The sequence below is a fragment of the Malus domestica genome, chromosome 14 (assembly GCF_042453785.1).
Source record: "Malus domestica chromosome 14, GDT2T_hap1".
Classification (NCBI taxonomy): Eukaryota; Viridiplantae; Streptophyta; class Magnoliopsida; order Rosales; family Rosaceae; genus Malus; species Malus domestica.
In genome coordinates, this window is record NC_091674.1 from 24,740,484 (window position 1) to 24,760,797 (window position 20,314).

Sequence of the window (20,314 nt, forward strand, 5' to 3'; positions counted from 1 at the left end):
TCTGAAAGTGTCCTAGAAACACTATCGATCGTCTATCATATGATTGGAAGCAGCTGATTTTATTATTAGCATTAACTGACTCTAGAAAAAAAAAAAACATTACAAGTTGTTACACTCTAAAAAAGAATGAACACCTAAAAGACTACAAGTAAATAAGATTTTTCATGGACTCAACAAGATTTAATCTACAGATTTTTCACGGAGAAAAGGCAATCACAAACGAAAAACTAAAAACTAAACGAACAGGTGCCTTAAACATAAGAATAGAAAAAAAGTTTTGAACAAGGATATTTGGAACAACCGTCAACAAAATAAAGCAACACAAACAACTATACTATATATCTTTTAAAAATGCTTGAAGATTTTAACTGAGTTCGTAGTTTTGGTGTTTCCACAGTACAGTAGTTTCACTCAAGCTTAAGAGAGGGCATGAAAAAGATGATAAAAGAAAGTGAAAATTTCAAGGCAGGATTAAAGGCAAACCTTGTTGAGCCTCTGCAGATAAAAGCGAAGCCATTAGAAAAATGGCAGCAGCAATGACACAAAGCAACTTCTCTTTCTGCAGCAACATCTTTTTTTTCTCTCTCTGCTCTCTTGTTTTGCTCTCAGACGTTTGAAACAGAATGAGGAGGTGGAGGAGCAATACCACCTTTTATAGTGAAATGCCACTGGTCTGTATTCTTTAATCACCGTTGGATCTTTTCGCATTTCATCTCGACCGTTGATCATCCTAGTACTACCATCTTCTGTCTTGTATTTATTTGGCTCGTTAAAATTTTTGTGTGCTAAATTGCTAATCATCAACATACTTCTGTTCAGCTCTTTTTAGTTTGATTTGGTGCGATAGTTATTGATTATTTAAGATTTTGGTTCAAGTTTTAATTTTCGTTTTAACTTTTAATCTCATTTTATATTATTAACATTCTCATTGCATTGCAACGTGCCTAGCCAAAGGAACAATACTTGACTACTCAAAGATGAGTAGGAACTCCTACTCAAAACTCTTTGTGTTCAAATCACAAAGTTTTGTGCTTATGATCAAAACCGTTCATATTATAAATCATATTGTAAAGATCATTTCTATAAAAAATGAATTAAAACTAAGGACGTTTAGTTAACTTATTCTAGCAAATATATAGACGGTTCGTAATGCTTTTACCAATTCCGTCCATTTGTTTTTATACAATTCAATGACTAAACGACCTTAGTTTTAGTTGATTTTTTTTATAGAGGAGATTTTTATAAAGTGATTTATAATATGAACGGTTCTGATTTTTGAGTATGAACTCCTTCTTCTTTGAATAGCCAAGTATTGTTCTAGCCAAAGGTGCTCAAAGAATTGAACTTGAAGGAGACTTGAATGCTCATTCGACAAATTATTCGATCCAATTTGGTAAGAAGAATTATATGATCCATTATTCCGAAAGATTAAACAAATCCATTAGAGAGAAAGTTATATTGTTTTCACAATATCATTACTATTATTTTAAGGGAACTATTATTAGCACTCCAAAAATTTTATCATACATTCCTCATAAGTGTATTTTTCTTTTTAATTATAGAAAATTTGGAGTGCCAAATGAGATTTTTGGAGTGTTAATATCAATTCCCTATTTTAATACATAACATAAAAATTTAATTGTTTTCATTAAGGTAATGCTATCCACACCTTTTTTTGCTATCCACACACTCATCTTAATTTCCGACCGTCGAATCAAATGAATTAAGAAAGATTTGATAGCACCACCCGTCATTAAATTTGAATATATGTACTCAAAGGTAAAATCCCACCTTACATGCTGACTAATTAATCACCCTGAAGAACTTGGTTGGCTGAAATTAACTGCTCGCTAACTAGGTTTCGCAGCTACAACCAAAATTTACGAAACATAACGAGTAAATAATTAGGAGATACCTAAATAATTACCCTCTAAAGAATTGCCATTCATTGGAAATTGGTGGAACGTTAACGTCCTAGACATCCTAAAGCCAGTGCATGATATGCATGCACTGATTCATCTAGGGTTCGTCATTCCTAATTAACCCTCTACTATTACAAGTGACTCGGTAGTGAAATACTTTCAATAAAATGGACAATTGAAGAAGTCTAGATTAATCTACAATAAGGAGTCAAGGTTTATTTGGTTACTTAAATTTTTGTGTGCTGATTCGGGTAATGTTAGTGAGACTAAATTTGAGACAAAATTTGTAAAACAAATGATGTGTCACCAATAGAAATGAGCCCGTTTATCAACACTTAAGTAATTATCCAATCATCAACTTTTATGTCATTTTACAGATTTTTGTCTACAAATTTAGTTTCCCTAGCATTATATGATCCGCTCTTTAAGTTTGGGTTGATAATTTAAGTTTTTCGTCTATTTTTTAATCTCATTTTATATTATTAAACTCATGAATTTCATTTTATTTTACCTTTCTGTTTTACTAAATTATGTGTTCTGCTTTTCAATAACTAAATTTTTGTTATTTTGGTTTTGGCTTTGAAAAGTTTCAATTGCTGGTTTTGAAACAAAGTTGCTTATGGTTTTGTCATGGAGACACTCCAAAGCTTGCCTTTACATGGTGGTGCCCGAAAATACGGGAGATACTAAAGGGGCACAAAAGAATTGAAGTTGAAGGATACTCTAATTAAGGGCATCATGTTTACGTAACCGTAATCGGAAGAAAAAAAGATATTAAATTTGAATTACAGAATATTCATAAATTTATTAAATAATAGGAAATACAAAAATGGTGATGGAACTCATATGAATTTTGGAATTAAGTTCTTCATCTCGAAGAAATTGAACTCCCTAAATATAGGTGGTAATCCAATTCTGTAGCATGTGGAGAATCCTTTGGCGGGCATCCAAACTATCCTGGCAATCTTCCGGTGCGTAGCCAAACTATCCTAGCAAACGTTCGTTCATTCTAACAAATTTTGTGGTAGATGCAATTACAACAAGAGGTCCAGCCACGAATGATTTACAAGTATGGATTAAATCTTTACGGCATAAGTGGATTCAAACATAACACTTAGCAAATGATTTAACTGGACACTACAACTGAGCTATATTAGTGACTACAACGAAATACAATGTTTAGTGAAAATTAGTGGACTGTTAACGTCCGACACATACGTGTATTTAGTTAAACGACTTTTGGATTTTTATGGATTATTAATAAATAGAAGCTATTATTTCCTTTTTGAAGTATTTCTTCATAAATGAAAGCTATTTTCGAATCGAATAAAGAGTAATGATATTCATACCATGTTTTTATACCACATTTATATACCACCTTAGGTGGCATCTGATGTGAACAACCACATCATTTGAAAAATTTGCAAAACCCAAGGAAATGAAGGAGAAAGACTCCTCATATACCACAATCATCTTTTAATTAACTAGTTTTTCTTAATTATTAGTTTATTAAATAATGAACAAAATTTAAAAATCTGATTAATTCAAATGATGTGGCTGTCAACATCAAATGTCACATAAGATGGTATGAAAATGTGGTATAAAAACGTAGTATGAATAGCATTACTCTCAAATAAATAGAAGCTATTATTTTCTCACCATCACCACATTCTGTAACTTTGTCCATCAACTTCACAATTAATGAACATGTAATATATTTGCTAGGTTTCGTCTGCCTAGTAATTACAGTGTGTGAGAATAGTACGAGTCCTCGTAAATCTTTTATAGGGATTTAGCCTTTAGGAGCCATTAGAGGGAGAGAGCTAGGAAATTAGGTCATCTCCAACCGATGGCTGGTCAGAGGGCTCGTTTTAGTCCTCTGACCCTCCAAAATCCTCAAATATATTAATATTTTAATGAACAGTACATGGTCATATTTGTCTCCGTCTCCAACCGAGGGCCAAAGGGCCAAATGGCTCGTTTTAACCCTGTTACAAAAAACCGTCTCCAACCGAGAGCCAAACATAATTTATCTGACATTGCCAAAGGCAGCTCTGGCGCAAGTGAGGGTGTTCGAACTTACAAGAGGCGGAGGCAGGCGAGGTTCAGTTGGGATAGCAAGTCACAAGATGGTGGGGGAGAGCTGATGTGGAATCATCGAGTCAATTGGCAAACCAGGTGCTTCCTGTAGCTCTTGCTCTGCGCTATTATTTCATGTTGACAAAAACCATATTCTTTATTAATTAGACAATTTGTAAAGCAGGACCGTAATATTCTAGTATGTTTGCTGATCTCCTTCTCCCCTGTAATTTTTTGTGTTGAATTTTAACGGAATTTGACTTGAGCACTGGTAAGCTGTACTTAGTTTAGACAGAAGAATTAGCTTATGAATCACATCCTTATGTAAAAATTATAACAAGGCTTGTTGGTATTTCAAAGTTTACTAACTCAATACCAAAAATATGTTGGTGATAAGTTTTCTAATTTTATCACACCTCTCACTATCACTCTCAATAAAATTGGACAAACGAAAGGAAAAAAGTAGCAAATTTGTTGATAACAAAACACTTTGAAATATTAGAAAAGTTTATAACTCTTAAAAGGTTACAAGCTGAAAAATGAGAATGGGAATTACAAAGAGCCTTACGGGAAGGCTTTCTTATACTTGCAAAAACAAAAGGAACCACACAAGTGCTTTTAATAAACAAATACAACATGTCAGCTTTCCTAAAAGCAGTTCAGCTATCACATGGCAGCACACTGCTATCTTGTAATCACCTTTCGGCTGACAGATAGAGGTAGCAATGATGTTTGTAGTTGTAGGTGAACAACCTGAAAAAACAACATGCTAGCTAAAAAGTGTTCCAACAATTTCTGAAAAGTGTTCCACTATTTTCTAAAAAGTGTTCCACGACTTTCGGCCACTGTATTTGATTTGAACTTCCAACACACCCCCTCAAATCAAAATACCTTCATGCCTAGCATTTCACGCAGCAACTGAAATGATTCAATTGGCAGTGGCTTTGTGAAGATGTCAGCTACTTGTTCCTTCGTGTGACAATAGACAAGTTCAATTGTCTTTTGCTTCACGTGGTCCCTCAGAAAATGGAACCTGGTATCAATATGCTTGCTCCTTCCATGTTGGACTGGATTCCTAGCAAGCTTGATAGCTGAGATGTTATCCACATGAATCACAGTCGATTCCACTTGTGGATAACACACTGACTTAAACAGATTTCTTAACCAAATTGCCTCACACACAGTTAAGGCTACAGAAACGTATTCGGCTTCACACAATGACAAAGCAATAATTGATTGCTTATTTGAAGTCCATGAGAAAGCTGTTGATCCTAGAAAAAACACATAGCCAGTTGTGTTTTTCCTTTCATCTTGGTCACCTCCCCAATCACTATCTGAATAACCAAATAATTTTGCATCTTCACCAAAATTATAAAACAGACCATAGTTTAGAGTACCACTAATGTACCACAAAATTCTCTTGGCGGCCAGCCAATGGGACTCCCTTGGTGTTTCCATGTACCGACTCACGAGTCCAACGCCATAAACTATATCATGTCTTGTGATTGTAAGGTACCTTAGGCTTCCAACCAACCTTTTGTACATGGGTGAGTTTACAAAATCACCTTCTCCTTCCTTGGACAGCTTCAATCCAGTTGCAACTGGAGTGTTGACAATATTGCACTTGTCCATATTGAATTTCTCCAATATATCTCTCATGTACTTTTGTTGAGAGATGTAGACACCATCACTTTCTTGCTTCACCTCTATGCCAAGAAAGTATGACATTAATCCATTGTTAGTCATCTCAAATTCACTGAACATAGATTGCTTGAACTCATGGAAAATTGCTTCATTGTTTCTTGTAAACAACAAGTCATCTACATAGAGACAAATAATTAAGAACTCCCCTTTTGTACCATTCTTCATGTAAACTGAATGCTCGTATGAACATTTCTGAAATTCATTTTGGTGAAGGTAGTTATCAATCCTTGAGTTCCAAGCTCGTGATGCTTGTTTGAGGCCATACAAAGCCTTCTTCAAATGATACACCTTTTCTTCTTCTCCTTGTACTTGGAAGCCATCTGGTTGTTCCATGTACACTTCTTCCTCAAGTACTCCATTAAGGAAGGCTGACTTGACCTCTAGTTGATAAATTTTCCATTTATGATGAGCGGCAAGAGAGATTAGCAATCTTACCGTGTCAAGTCTTGCAACTGGAGCATAGACTTCATCATAGTCCACTCCATACTTCTGTTTGTAGCCCTTCGCTACAAGCCTTGATTTGTACCGATCCACACTCCCATATGCAGTGCGTTTGATCTTATACACCCACTTGACACCAATAACCTTCTGATTTGGTAGGAGCTTTGTCAACTCCCAAGTGTCATTTTTCTCGATTGCATGGATTTCTTCCTCCATGGCTATTCTCCAACGATCTTCTTCCACAGCTTCATTGAATGAGAGAGGCTCGTGGTCTGCATACAAGCAGAAAATGTTGGTTTCTTCTTCTTCTTCTTGTCCATATATCTCGGTGAGACTTCTTAGCCTCACTAGAGTTAAGGAGTTGCTTTCTTCACTGGAAGTAGGACCACTCCTTGCAATTCTGTGCAATGGAGTTGTTGTGATTGATTGAGCAGGTTGTTGCTTAACAAGTGGTACAACTTCTGGTTCTTCAAAATCAGTGGAAACAATCTTCTCTTTACTGACTTCTTTGCTGTTCCATTTCCATGCCTCTTCCTCACTGAAGATGGCATCTCTACTAACCACTAATTTGCCAGTTAGTGGGTTGTAGAGCTTATATGCCTTGGACTCTTCACTATAGCCCAAAAACACACACTTCTCACCTCTATCATCGAGTTTCCTCCTCTTGGCTTCTGGAACTTGAGCATATGCAACACACCCAAAAACTCTTAGGTGTGCAACGTTCGGCTTGTATCCACTCCAAGCTTCTTATGGTGTCATCCTCTTGACATTTTTTATTGGACATCGATTCAACAAATAAATCGAACAAGCTACAGCTTTTGCCCATAATTCTTTTGGCAAATTCTTCTCTTTAAGCATAGACCTTGTCATGTCAAGGATGGTTCGATTCTTTCTTTCGACTATCCTATTTTGTTATGGGGTATAGGCAGCAGTCAGGTTATGCCTAATTCCTTGCTCCTTGCAATATGCTTGGAAAGAATTGGAGGTGTGCTCTCCACCTCTATCTGATCTAACAGCCACAAGTTTATGGTTGCTTTCAGCTTCTGTGAGTGCCTTAAACTCCTTGAAGACTCTTAAGGCAGCCGACTTCTCCTTGAGAAAATAAACCTAAGTCTTCCTACTAAAATCATCAATGAAGGTAATAAAATACCTATTACCTTCATAGGACATAGGATCCAATGGACCACATATATCCGTGTGCACTAACTGCAATGGTGCCTTTGCTCTCCATGTATCACCAACAGGAAACGATTATCGTGCTTGTTTGCCAAGCACACAACCTTCACATACTTGGTGTGTGGCTTCAATCTGGGGTAGACCATGAACCATTTCTCCACTTGACAATAACTTTAGGCCATTGAAATGAAGATGGACAAACCGAAGATGCCATTTTCATGACTCATCTTCCATCACACCAATGTTGCAGCTTCCAATCTTTGTGTTCAACTTCAACGGGAACATTCGGTTTTTTGACATTTGAACACGTGCAATAAGCTTTCTCCTTTCATTCCTGAGAGTGAGAAACATATTCTCCATATGTATAACATACCCTTTCTGGAGCAGTTGACCAATGCTCAGAATGTTGCTCTTCATACCTGGTATGTAGTAGGTATCGGAGATGTATTCTTCTCTACCATCCTTCTGGATGATTTTGATCTTTCCGTTGCCTTCAACTGGCAACTTTAAGGAGTCACCAAGACTCACAGATCCATAAGGCCCATCTTTGAGTTAGGCAAAAAACTCTTTCTTTCCACACATGTGGTTGCTTGCACCAGAGTCCAAATACCAAACATCTAGTTGGCTACTGATATCATGGTGTGCTAGTAAGACTGTAAATTCCTCACCAGCATTTCCATTTGATTCTACCATGTTGACATGCTTACCATTTTTATATGAACATTCATTGGCATAATGTCCATATTGCTTGCAACTGTGACACTAGATATGCGTCTTTCCTTGAGTAGATCTCCACTCTTGAGATTGACCTCGGTTTTATGCATAGCCTCGACCTCTTCCTTGGACTCGTCCTCGGCTACGGTTGGATGAGCTTCCACGACATGAATTCCACTGTCCACGACCTTAATTTGGTTTGTCAATATTCAACTTTGACTCCAAAGCTTGCTTTAGCGTTGTGGGGCTTGCATTCTTTTGAATGCGTTGTTCATGAACTAGGAGGGATCCTAGCAGTTCCTCTGCACTCATCGTCTCTAATTTCTTGGATTCCTTAATGGCAGTCACCACATGCTCAAAGTTAGATGTGAGTGACTGAAGGATTTTCTCCATGACACGAACATCGTCAAGCCTCTCGCCATTCCTTTTCATTTGATTCACAATTATAAGTAGTCGAGAGTAGTACTCTAAGATGTTTTCTCCTTCTTTCATATAAGCAGCCTCAAAATCTGTTCTTAATGATTGAAACCGAACTCTTTTTACTCGATCTACTCCTTGGTAAATTGTGCTCAAAGTGTCCCAAACTTGCTTGCTGGTTGTTGCTTCTGCAATCTTCTCGAACGTTGAATCTTCTAATCCTTGATATAGAAGATCAAGTGCCTTCTTGTCCTTCCTTCGTAAGTCCTTGAGAGTATTTCTTTGATCTGCAGTGTAGGCAGCTTCTTGCTCACTAATGGGTTCATCATACCCATTACTGACAACTTCCCATAGGTCCTGTGATCCAAACAATGCTTTGAACTGGATGCACCATCTTTCATAATTTTCTTTCTTCAATGTGGGAACCTGGAGCTACACTAAGTTAGATGCCATAGCTACTGCACTTGACAGAAAGGTAATCTGGCTTTGATATTTCAAAGTTTACTAACTCAATACCAAAAATATGTGGGTGATAAGTTTTCTAACTTTATCACACCTCTCACTATCACTCTCAATAAAATTGGAGAAACGAAAGGAAAGAAGTAGCAAATTTGTTGATAACAAAACACTTTGAAATATTAGAAGAGTTTATAACTCTTAAAAGGTTACAATGAAACACCTCAACCCCATTCTTTTATTTAAAAATTGTTTTAAAGCCTTAATTGGTGAGCCATGGGGCCCACCTTGTTTTATTTTTTGTGTTTTCTGGTCTCTCTCTCTTCTCTCTCAGTTCTCTCTTCTCCCTCACCTCTCCCTTACACTCTCCCGTGTCTCTCTCTCGGACCTCATCTCTCTCCCTCGTTACAACTCATTTTCCCTGAGCAACACACACAACCACGCCATCTGCTGAGGACATCACCATCAAAACCTCTGCAGTTTTCTCTCTCCCGTTGTAGAAATGACGACGAAATCCCAAGAGCCTCTGGCGAGCACCGCTCCTTTCGAGGCCCTTTCCGGCCAAACCACGATGAGTTGGCCAGCGTGCAAGGTATCAATCTCTTCATCTCGCTAAGAACTACAACTTTCCTTTCTGTTTCACTCAATTTTGTTGAGTATTGAAAAAGTTATACTCATTTGAATCTTACCCAGTTTCCGGCGACCTCCAAGGATTTCATGGTATTTTCCGGCCAAACCACGATGAGTTAGACGTCGTGTGAGGTATCCTTCTCTTCGTCTCTTCGAGGGCTACAACTTTCGTTTTTGAATCACTTGATTTTGTGGAATTTTGACAAAGTTATGGCCATTTAAATGTTGTGCAGCTTCCGGCCGATTTCCGACTTTCTCTCCCATTGGGTCTGGCGACCCACTAAACCCAAGGCTTTTAGGCCTTCCCTGCCGACCCCAACCCTTTTGGTTGTGAGGCCTTTGGGCCGTGAGAGTGTGTGTGTGTGTGTGGGTTGTGTGGTGTGTGTGATATGTAGTACATGTGTGTGTTGTGTGTGTGTGTGTCCGTGCATGTGTGGTGTGTGTGTGTGTGTTGTGCACATGTGGGTGTGTATGTAAGTGTTGTGCAGGTGTGTGTGTGTGGGTGTACGTCCGTGTGTGTGTGAGTGTAGTGCATGCGTGTGTGTGTTGTGTTGGTTTGGGCTCAAGCCCAAACCAACTCTTTTGTTCTCATCTATCCTAAACCCAAAAACCTTAGGACCCTAAACCCAAAACCCAATAGGTCCTAACCCTATTTAACCTAAACCTAAACCCTAATCCGGATCCAAGCCTAAAACCTATTTGACCGTTGACCCCGGTCAACATTGATTTTAGGGTTGACTTTTCGGGTTTTCGTCTGAGACCCCCCTCCTAGCCTAATTTTGACGTCTTGAAGCCATTTCCAATGTCCGTTTTCCCAAATTCAATTGTTATTATATAGTTTTATTTATTGGACTATTTATGTGTTTAGGGGCAATTATAGTGGCGTTTTTGTCTTCGCTAGCTGTGTGACTTTTCGACGGTGAAGTATGTGAGTTGACCCCTTCTAAAATTACATGATTTTATAGTTCAATTGCATAAATGAATAGCATGCCTTACGAGTTTATGTTTTGATTTTATGTTAAGCATGCTTATTGAATATGTTGATTTTCATCTCGTGTTTTTTGTGAGGAATTAATTGTTGGCCTATTTTGAGCTATATTTTAATATACCGTATTTTCTATAAAAATCATGAACTGGTAGACTATCCAATGGATGACGATAGGATACTAGAACACGTTTTAGAAACTCCTCTTTATAGTATAGACGATGGATGACTTTATAATATGAAGTGGTTATTTATGAGAGGCGTAACTATTTGTGCATACCTAGAGGACACTATGCCCCCTGGGGCGAGGATCTGGTGTTGGCATTTAGGCCGGGAGTTGGTAATCCCTAGCTACGGGCTGAGGGACATGGAGCAGGCATTGGGCCAGGAGTTGATAATCTCTGGCTACAGGCGCAGAGACCACGGAGCAGGCATTAGGCCGGGAGTTATATTTATTCAGTGATCTTTCTAGCAGCACACCGCGCTTACGAGACGATATATGATACGTTTACTGTTTTGATTTCCGCGATGTTGTTCCGCGATGTGACTTTTGAGATATTTTTGGCATGCTAGGATTTTTATTAAATCCTTCACTTACTATGCTAGTAGTTTTCACTATTAAACTTTGGGGGTTAGTATGTTGATAACTGTTTTATTATTATTGTATATATAAACTTGGTCCACTCACCTTTGTTTTGCGCCCCCATTCAGAACTTAGGATCAAGGCACCTAATCCCGGCGTCAAGACACTTCCGCAACAACATCTTCGAATCCTCTCGATGTATGACCCACTTCTTTATTCATTCAATTTTATCTTAATTCTTTTAGAGCTCTAGTTAGTTGTATGCTCTGAACACGTTCCTAAAATTTTAATTCATTGTATTTAAATTCATAACCCGTATTTATTTCTTATTTTTAGCTTTTGTATCAATTAATGACTTTCGTCACCCTCGGGTGTCGGTCAGCATGTGTTTATCTTGGTATTCGGGGAATATCAGGGTCGGTGCGTCTCATACAAGCTAAAAATGAGAATGAGAATTACAAAGAGCCTTATGGGAAGGCTTTCTTATACTTGCGAAAACAAAAGGAACCACACAAGTGCTTTTAATAAACAAATACAACATGTTAGCTTTCCTAAAAGCAGTTCAGCTATCACATGGCAGCACACTGCTGTCTTGTAATCACCTTTTGGCTGACAGATAGAGGGAGCAATGATGTTTGTAGTTGTAGGTGGTGCTTTACAATATGGCTAATTTAGCTACAATGAGCTACAAATGATACGTAATCTACGTTGTCCTGGAATAAAAAGTTGTATGTACACACATAGAGATATATGTATGTCTTCAGTTACATTTCCTTCAATCCAGCCAATGGGACTATTTGGTCCTTTTTTTTCTCAACATGTTTGATTTCTGTAGCGTCTAAGGGAACCAGTGGGCACAGATATACACAGTAACTCTTGTGAGCAAGTCCATGTTCGAATGAACAGTTCAGATGCATGCTCAGAGAGGCACTGTACAGATGCTGTGCTGGAGAACATGTATCAGTCATTAGGCGATGATGAAGGTGGTGTACAAGTGTGCATCTAAGAAGCACTTGCACATTTTCGAGAGATTGATCACACAACGCGAGTTAAGGTTTGTGCTGCAACCAAGAGTTCATGTGTTCTACATATAATAGCCAGATTTATAGGCTATTGGCCATTGCTTTCATACTTTTGAGTTTCAAGACAATTTGATTTTTAAATTCTGTTATATTTATTGTTTTGCAGGAATCTGGTGATCATGAGGATAGGCACCGATGCTGTTTTCTGACACAGTCTATATTGAATGGATCTCAAAAGGCAGCCAGCATGAATGCTGGTGTTGTATCGAATGGATTTTCAAATAAATCAAACCATCATACAGTTACAGCGATGTGTCAGCGTGCTTTTTATAATGTTTTAGTTTCCGAAACGTTCACCTCGTTGTGCAAAGTCCTGCTGCAAAATTTTCAAGGAATCAAGGCTGACAGCGTTTTTGACTTTAGTCTCATAAACTCAAGGATGACAAGGGAAGATTATGAGCATTCTCCAATGCTCTTCTCAAATGATATGCAACAGGCAAGTTGGATAGTCTTATGTTTTAGCTGTCATGATAATACATGCTTATATTTTGCTTAATATCATGGTGTGAATGTGATAATATGTGGTTAATGATTCAAAGCATGTTTGGTACGACAAATAACTTTAAAAGTAATACTTTCATATGGTTACCATTTTGGGATGATTATGAACGTATGATTGACGTATTTTCAGGATGCTCTTCATTATTTGGTTCAAGTTGAAGGTATTGGTTGGTGAAATCTCTTTAAATATTATGGTCTCTGAATTTAATGTGTGCTGAAAAGAACAGTCAATTGGATAATCTGCTTTAGTAAGGCGTATCATGTTGTGGTGTGAGATTTACTGCTATACAAATACAAACTCTAAAATCCTGCTTTGTGAAAACACTCATTGACTCTATTTCTTTAAAAGGTGATTTTGATAGTGAAATGATCTGGTATATGAAAATTTTAATCCCATCACTTGGCATATTTATGAGTGAAAAAGATTCTGTAAATGTTAGAAAGTACCAGAAAACTATGCATACAATCGAGGTTTTGGATATTAGTTTGAAGTCTTACTATATTAATGTTCTTCATGGCTTATAAACTTTATAGCCCTGCTTTAAATTTTTTGCAACGTTTTGGCGGTCTTAAATTTCATTGGCTAATGTATGTGTCATGGTGAGGCATAGGTACCTGGAGACAAGGTGAACATTTTTGGTTGCTTTCCTTTTGAATGACCATCTTTCTGATGCTTGATATACATGATATATGATTCTAATTGTTGTTTCTTTTTTACATGTATATGTGTGAATGGTATACACTTTGAAATTCTCCCACCTGTTTCACTAATTATGTCTTAAAGTCTAAATTGTCTCATCATATTCCGCCGTTTTTTTTTGTGTGTCAATTACATATTCCGAGCCTGAATATTTTACAGGTATGGAGAAAACTTCAAGTGATCGGTACCGACTTGATTTCTCTTGCAAGAAACCTCTCGGACATGTCTAGGGCTTCTCACAATGAACAGGTTAGGTGATTCAGTTGAAGAGATGTCTAGTCCAAATACCTGAAGATGTAGTTTAAAGAAATCTATTACTTCTAGAAATAACTTATTGTATGTTCACTCTGTGGTGTTGTAAGCCTGATCTCACAAATTATTTTATCTATCATCTCAAGTGGGAGGTCTAGTCTGTTGGGGCTTAAAAAGACTTCACTACTTTGGAGACGTTTATCTCACAAAGAAAAATGTAATGCAGCGGAATTGATAGGCTAGAGAAAGAAAGAACACTCAATGTATTACACAAGATTTTTATTCACTCACAAACTTAGTACAAGAGGAAACACTCAAACACTCTTAGAAGCTTTGTTGCTTCTTCTCACTTCTCACTACTTGGTCTCTTGGTTGTTTCAAATGGTGTGGATGCCTTCTCCTTTTATAGGCATGGATGGAACCTTGGAGAAGCATGGAAACATCATGCTAGATATATCTAGACAATTCCACTACCTTCCTATGCTAGAATTATCTACACTAATCTTGTATGTTGGTGGAATCCTCACCATTCTTCTAGACTCTTTCACCAACTTGAACTTTGCTAGAATTCTCTAGCATGTGCATGGATCTTTCTTTGAGCATGGGTTAGATCCATTATCTTTGGGCCAAGACAAGATTACAATTCAACATCCCTTAATCTTGTCTTGTGACGCCGATTGTGTTCCTCAATATGACAAAGTCTTCTTGCCTGAGTGGTTTGGTGAATATGTCGGCAACTTGGTCTTGTGACTTCACGTATTCCACTTGCGCATCATTTCTTGCAATACAGTCTCTTATGTAATGATAGCGGGTATCTATGTGTTTGCTTCTGTCATGGAATACTGGATTCTTTGCTAGAGCTATTGCAGACTTGTTGTCGACATAGATCTATGTTGGCTCTTCTCGTGGCATGTTTAATTCTTTTAGCAAGTTTCTCAGCCAGATTGCATGACAGACACATGAGGTAGCAGCTACGTATTCAGCTTCGAAAGTAGAAAGAGTGACAATCGATTGCTTCTTCGACATCCATGTGAATGCAATGTCTCCCATGAAGAACACAAATCCAGTAGTGCTTTTTCTATCTTCAGAATCTCCTGCCCAATCACTGTCGCTATACCCAACAAGTTTGTAGTTATCAGAACTTGAATAGAACAAGCCAAAGTTAATAGTACCTTTAAGGTATCAAAGAATTCTTTTGGCGGTCTTCAAGAGTGTAGTTGTGGGATTCTCCATGTAGCGACTGACTAATCCGACGACATAGAGAATGTCTGGTCTTGTGCATGTCAAGTAGCACAAGCTTCCAACTAAACTCTTGAAAAATGTTGGATCTACACTTTCTCCTTCGTCATGCTTGGTTAGTTTGACTCCGCACTCCACTGGTGTACTTATGGGCTTGCAGTCTTCCATTTTGAACTTTTTCACTATCTCCTTTGTGTAGCTTTCTTGGGAGATGAAAATGCCTTCTTTGTTCTGCTTGACTTCAATGCCTAGGTAGTATGTCATCAACCCGATGTCGGTCATCTCGAATTCTTTGGTCATCACTCTCTTGAACTCTTCATACATGCTTGGATTACTTCCGATGAAGATTAGATCATCCACATATAAGCACACAATTAGAATATCTTCATATTTGACTTTGACGTAAAGAGCATGTTCATGAGGGCACTTGATGAAGTTGTTCTCTTGAAAGTACTTGTCGATTCGACTATTCCATGCTTGTGGCGCTTGTTTTAACCCATAAAGGGCTTTCTTCAACTTCAGAACTTTATCTTCATGCCCTTTGATTACATAGCCTAACGGTTGCTGAATGTAGACTTCTTCTTCAAAGACTCCATTTAAGAAAGCGGACTTCACATTCATTTTGAGCTACCAAAGAAATTAGTAATCGTATAGTTTCCAACCGAGCAACGGGTGCAAATACCTCATCATAGTCGATTCTAGCTCTTTGACTATAGCCATTCGCCACTAGTCTCGCCTTGTATCTTTCAACCTCTTCGTTGGCATTTTTCTTTGTCTTGTACACCCACTTGACTCCGATGGCTTTATGTCCTTTCGGAAGATTAGCGATTTCCCATGTATCGTTCTTTTGGATTGCTTCAATTTCTTCATCCATTGCTTTCCTCCACTTAGTATCTTGCACTACTTCTTAGAAGTCAACTAGTTCACAATCAGCAAAGAGACAGAAAAGTGTAGGATTATCGAGTCTTTCAGCTACCTCATAGAGATCTCGTAGACTTCTTGTGCGTGGTACTTCTCTTTCATTTAGACTCTCACTTGATGATGCTGATGCTGGTGAATTACCATAATTGGTTAATGTTGGTGAAGCAGGTGAAGTAGTGGACTCTTGTTGAACCTCTCTTGCTTGCTCCATCATCCCTTGTTCATGCTCTTCTTCAAACTGAGGAAAGAAGTGAAGATCACCTGCATGGGAGCCAAATCCCATTCTCCTTCTTTATCGAACGTCACATCTCGACTGATCACCGTCTTCCCATTGTTTGGATTATACAGCTTATAGCCTTTTGAATTTGAGTCATAACCGATAAAAATGAACTTTTCACTTTTATCGTCGAGTTTGGTTCTCCTCTCGTCTGGTACATGTACATAGGCTATGCTTCCAAAAACTCTTAGATGAGAGATACCTGGTTTTCTTCCACTTCATGCTTCTTGCGGAGTCTGGGTTTTTTTCCACTTCATGCTTCTTGCGGAGTCTTTCCCCACACTTCTTGTTGGAGACCGATTTGATAGGTAAACAGCACATGCTACCACTTCTGCCCACAGCTCCTTAGGCAATCTCTTACTTTTGAGCATGATTCGAGCCATGTCGAGGATGGTTCGATTTTTTCTTTCCGCCACACCGTTTTGTTGAGGGGATCTTGGAACTGTCAAAGGTCGACGAATTCCATTAGCTTCACATAATTCTTGAAATTCCTTTGAAGTGAATTCTCTTCCTCAATCAGATCTCATGGCTTTGATCTTGCAATCACTTTCTTTCTTTACAACAGCTTTGAACTTCTTGAATGCTCCAAAGACTTCTGATTTCTGCTTCAAGAAATACACCCAGGTTTTCCTTGAAAAATCATCACTGAAGAGAAGGAAATAATTATTTTTTACCCAAAGAACTTGGTTTTATTGGACCGCACACATCGGTATGAATGAGCTGGAGTGGCTTCTGGGCTCTTGTGGTTGACTCCTTTGGAAAGCTTTTCCTGAATTGTTTCCTAAGTAAACAACCTTCGCAAACTTGATCAGGGAGACTGATGCACGGTAAGCCTCTCACCATCTTCTTCTTGGGTAATAATTCCAGCCCCCCAAAGTTAAGATGCCCAAAATGAAGATGCCAAAGCCATGATATGTCTTTGTAACATGTTTTGAGGCACTTTGCAACATCATTTTGAATATTCATAGGAAACATCCTATTCTTTGACATTTTCACCTTGGCAATTAATCTTCCTTTGTCATCTCTAAGAAAAAGGCTATAATTTTTCATGTGAATATCATAACCTTTGTCTAAGAGTTGACCCAAGCTCAAAATGTTGCTTTTCATATTGGGCACGTAGTAGACATTTGAAATTAATTGGTGACCGCCATTTTTCAGGGGAATTAGGATGTTACCTTTTCCTTTGACGGGTATTTTGGATTCGTCTCCAAAAGAAACGTTGCCACTCACCGATTCATTGAGCTCTACGAACATGCTTCTTCTTCCGCACATATGGTTGCTAGTGCCGGTGTCAAGGTACCATGTATAGTCTTGGTCTCCATCATTGTTCTTGCATGCTAGTAGCACAATGCCATTATCTTCTTTCTCTTCTTTCACATAATTGACCTTCTCATCAAGTCTGTTGATTGGAGCTCTACATTCCCAAGCATAATGCCCAAACTTTTGACAATTGTAGTATTGAACTTGAGATTTTTCATACCTCAAGTTTGAGCGTCCTCTTCCACGACCATTTGTTGAGCTTCCTCTTCTTTCGTAGTTGTTATGATTGTTGAAGTTCTAACCACGTCCACGTCTATGTCCACGTCCACGACCTCGACCACGACTTCTTTCGTACTGGCTTCTCTCGTTGTCCAAGCTTTCTTCTTTCTTCTTTAGCTGGACATGCGTCTTGAGGAGTTGCTCATCATTCCCTTGCCTCTTCTTATGCTTCTCTTCATATGCTTGTAGCGAGCCCATTAATTGCTCTATACTAATTTCTTCCAAGTTTTTAGTTTCTTCAATCGTCACGACAATGTGCTCGAACTTGGGGTCCAACGAGCGTAGTATCTTCTCCATAATACTAACATCTTCTAACTTTTCTCCGTTTCTTTTTAATTGATTGGAAACTGCTAAGACTCTTGAAAAATAATCAGAGATTGATTCAGACCCTTTCATTTGTAGAGATTCTAACTCACCTCTTAGTACTTGAAGACGAACCTTTTTCACTTGTTCGACTCCTTTGTAAGAGGTTTGAAGTTTCTCCCATGCTTGCTTGGCAGAGGTTGCACTTGAGACCTTCTCAAAGCCATTGTCATCTAATGCTTGGTAGATGAGGTAGAGAGCCTTATTGTCTCTCTTTCTTGAATCTTTCAAACTCTCCTTCTGGGGTTGGGACAGAGTAGCTTCATCTTCTGGCTCAGTGTAGCCTTTCTCCAGGACTTCCCATACATCATGTGCTCCCAAAAGGGCCTTCATTTTGATACTCCAATTATCGAAGTTGTGGTTATCGAACACTGGAACTTGGAAGGCTGCCATAGCGTTGCTAGCCATAGCTCTGGTACCACTTTGTTGGGGCTTAAAAAGACTTCACTACTTTGGAGACGTTTATCTCACAAAGAAAAATGTAATGTAGCGGAATTGATAGGCAAGAGAAAGAAAGAACACTCAATGTATTACACAAGATTTTTATTCACTCACAAACTTAGTACAAGAGGAAACACTCAAACACTCTTAGAAGCTTTGTTGCTTCTTCTCACTTCTCACTACTTGGTCTCTTGGTTGTTTCAAATGGTGTGGATGCCTTCTCCTTTTATAGGCATGGATGGAACCTTGGAGAAGCATGGAAACATCATGCTAGATATATCTAAACAATTACACTACCTTCCTATGCTAGAATTATCTACACTAATCTTGTATGTTGGTGGAATCCTCACCATTCTTCTAGACTCTTCCACCAACTTGAACTTTGCTAGAATTCTCTAGCATGTGCATGGATCTTTCTTTGTGCATGGGCTAGATCCATTATCTTTGGGCCAAGACAAGATTACAATTCAACACAGTCCGCAATACATTGAAATATGGAAAAAATGAGGTACAAGAGTTTTCTATTTTTAACATAGAATTGAGTTTACTGAATCAGAGACATCTGATGAAATGCCTGATTGTATGGTGCATTTGGTGCCTTGGAAATATAAATTTAGGAAACGTTTTCAGAAATCTCCTAATATTCTTATGTGTTTACGCTTTTAAAGTAGTTGTTTCTTTCACTTTTCTAACTATTGCCTATTTTCCTTTTGCATACTTGTCACTTGTAGGATTTTGCCTTCTCAGCATATTTAAAGTTTCATGTCTTTTGGGATATGTGAAAACGGTTATTTGTTTAATTATTGTGATGAGAATGGAGTCACCTGACAATTAAAGAATTCTGAAAACAATTTTTGTGGTTTTCATTGTCAATCTAATTCATGTCTGGCTAAATGCATCTCAGTTATCATGCTTACGATTTTATTTCAAGGCCTTGATCAGCTGGTTTTTAGTAGTATACTAACGTTTGTCACTTTAAAACAGTTCTACCACTTGGGATCTGACTCTCGCGCTAAACTGGAGCAAACAGAGGATTGTGGTGTGTACAGTGCATGCACTTGCAGGTGCTGCGGATGCCATGCAAATGGGAAGGATTGTTTAGTATGTGATTCATGTGAGGAGATGTACCATATCTCTTGCATTGAGCCTGCTGTCAAAGAAATTCCTCCAAGTTGGTATTGTACTAGGTGCACTGCAAGTGGTATTGGATCACCCCATGAGAACTGTGTCGTGTGTGAGAAGTTGAACGTGGCCAAGACTGTAGTTGATGGAATTGGAGGTGAAAGTGTTTCTACAGAAGAAGAAACAGTCAATGAGACAGGTGAAAATTCAAAATGGAGTGCAGATGATGGAATCCAGCTATCGGAAGAAAGCAAAAGAATTTGCAAAACTTGTCGACTTGAGGTAAAAACACAATGATAGTTTGAGGACATGTGGTCATCCATACTGCCCCAAGCAATACTACCATGTGAGGTGTCTGACAACTAACCAGTTAAGATCTTACGGCCCCTGTTGGTATTGTTATTCTTGCCTATGCAGAAATTGTCTCATTGATAAAGATGATGATATGATTGTGCTTTGTGACGGTTGTGATCACGGGTACCACCTCTATTGCATGGAACCACCACGCACTTCCATTCCAGCTGGAAAATGGTTTTGCAAAAAATGTGATACCGGAATTAAGGCCATACGCAAGGCAAGAAAGGCTTATGATAAGAAAGAAAAGACACAGAGAGCGAAAAGTGAAGGTTTAAAGAAGTTGAATGAAAAAGGGGATAACAGGGAATCAGAACAAGGTAGAGGGGGAATGGAGGTCCTTCTCTGTGCAGTCCATACTCTAGATAATGAAGAGTAAATGAGAATGAGACGGTTTTCAGGGAATGACATGTTTT

General features: G+C 38.3%; 1 protein-coding gene across 1 annotated transcript; it reads left to right on the forward strand.

The window, feature by feature from the left end:
* The first annotated feature begins 11,928 nt into the window (after window positions 1-11,928).
* LOC139191572 (PHD finger protein EHD3-like) lies at window positions 11,929-19,948 on the forward strand. The gene is made up of 4 exons (XM_070812480.1): window positions 11,929-12,161; window positions 12,296-12,625; window positions 13,550-13,639; window positions 19,407-19,948. Exons 2-4 carry the CDS (start codon window positions 12,377-12,379, stop codon window positions 19,839-19,841), a joined length of 774 nt encoding a protein of 257 aa, XP_070668581.1. The 5' UTR covers window positions 11,929-12,161; window positions 12,296-12,376; the 3' UTR covers window positions 19,842-19,948.
* The last annotated feature ends 366 nt before the right edge of the window (window positions 19,949-20,314 follow it).

Excerpts from the sequence above, each read along its gene's own strand:
- LOC139191572 (XM_070812480.1), top strand. The coding sequence starts at position 12,377 with ATGAATGCTGGTGTTGTATCGAATGGATTTTCAAATAAATCAAACCAT. Across the intron at positions 12,626-13,549 it reads TCTCAAATGATATGCAACAG|GTATGGAGAAAACTTCAAGT; the intron begins GCAAGTTGGATA and ends AATATTTTACAG. Across the intron at positions 13,640-19,406 it reads GGGCTTCTCACAATGAACAG|TTCTACCACTTGGGATCTGA; the intron begins GTTAGGTGATTC and ends ACTTTAAAACAG.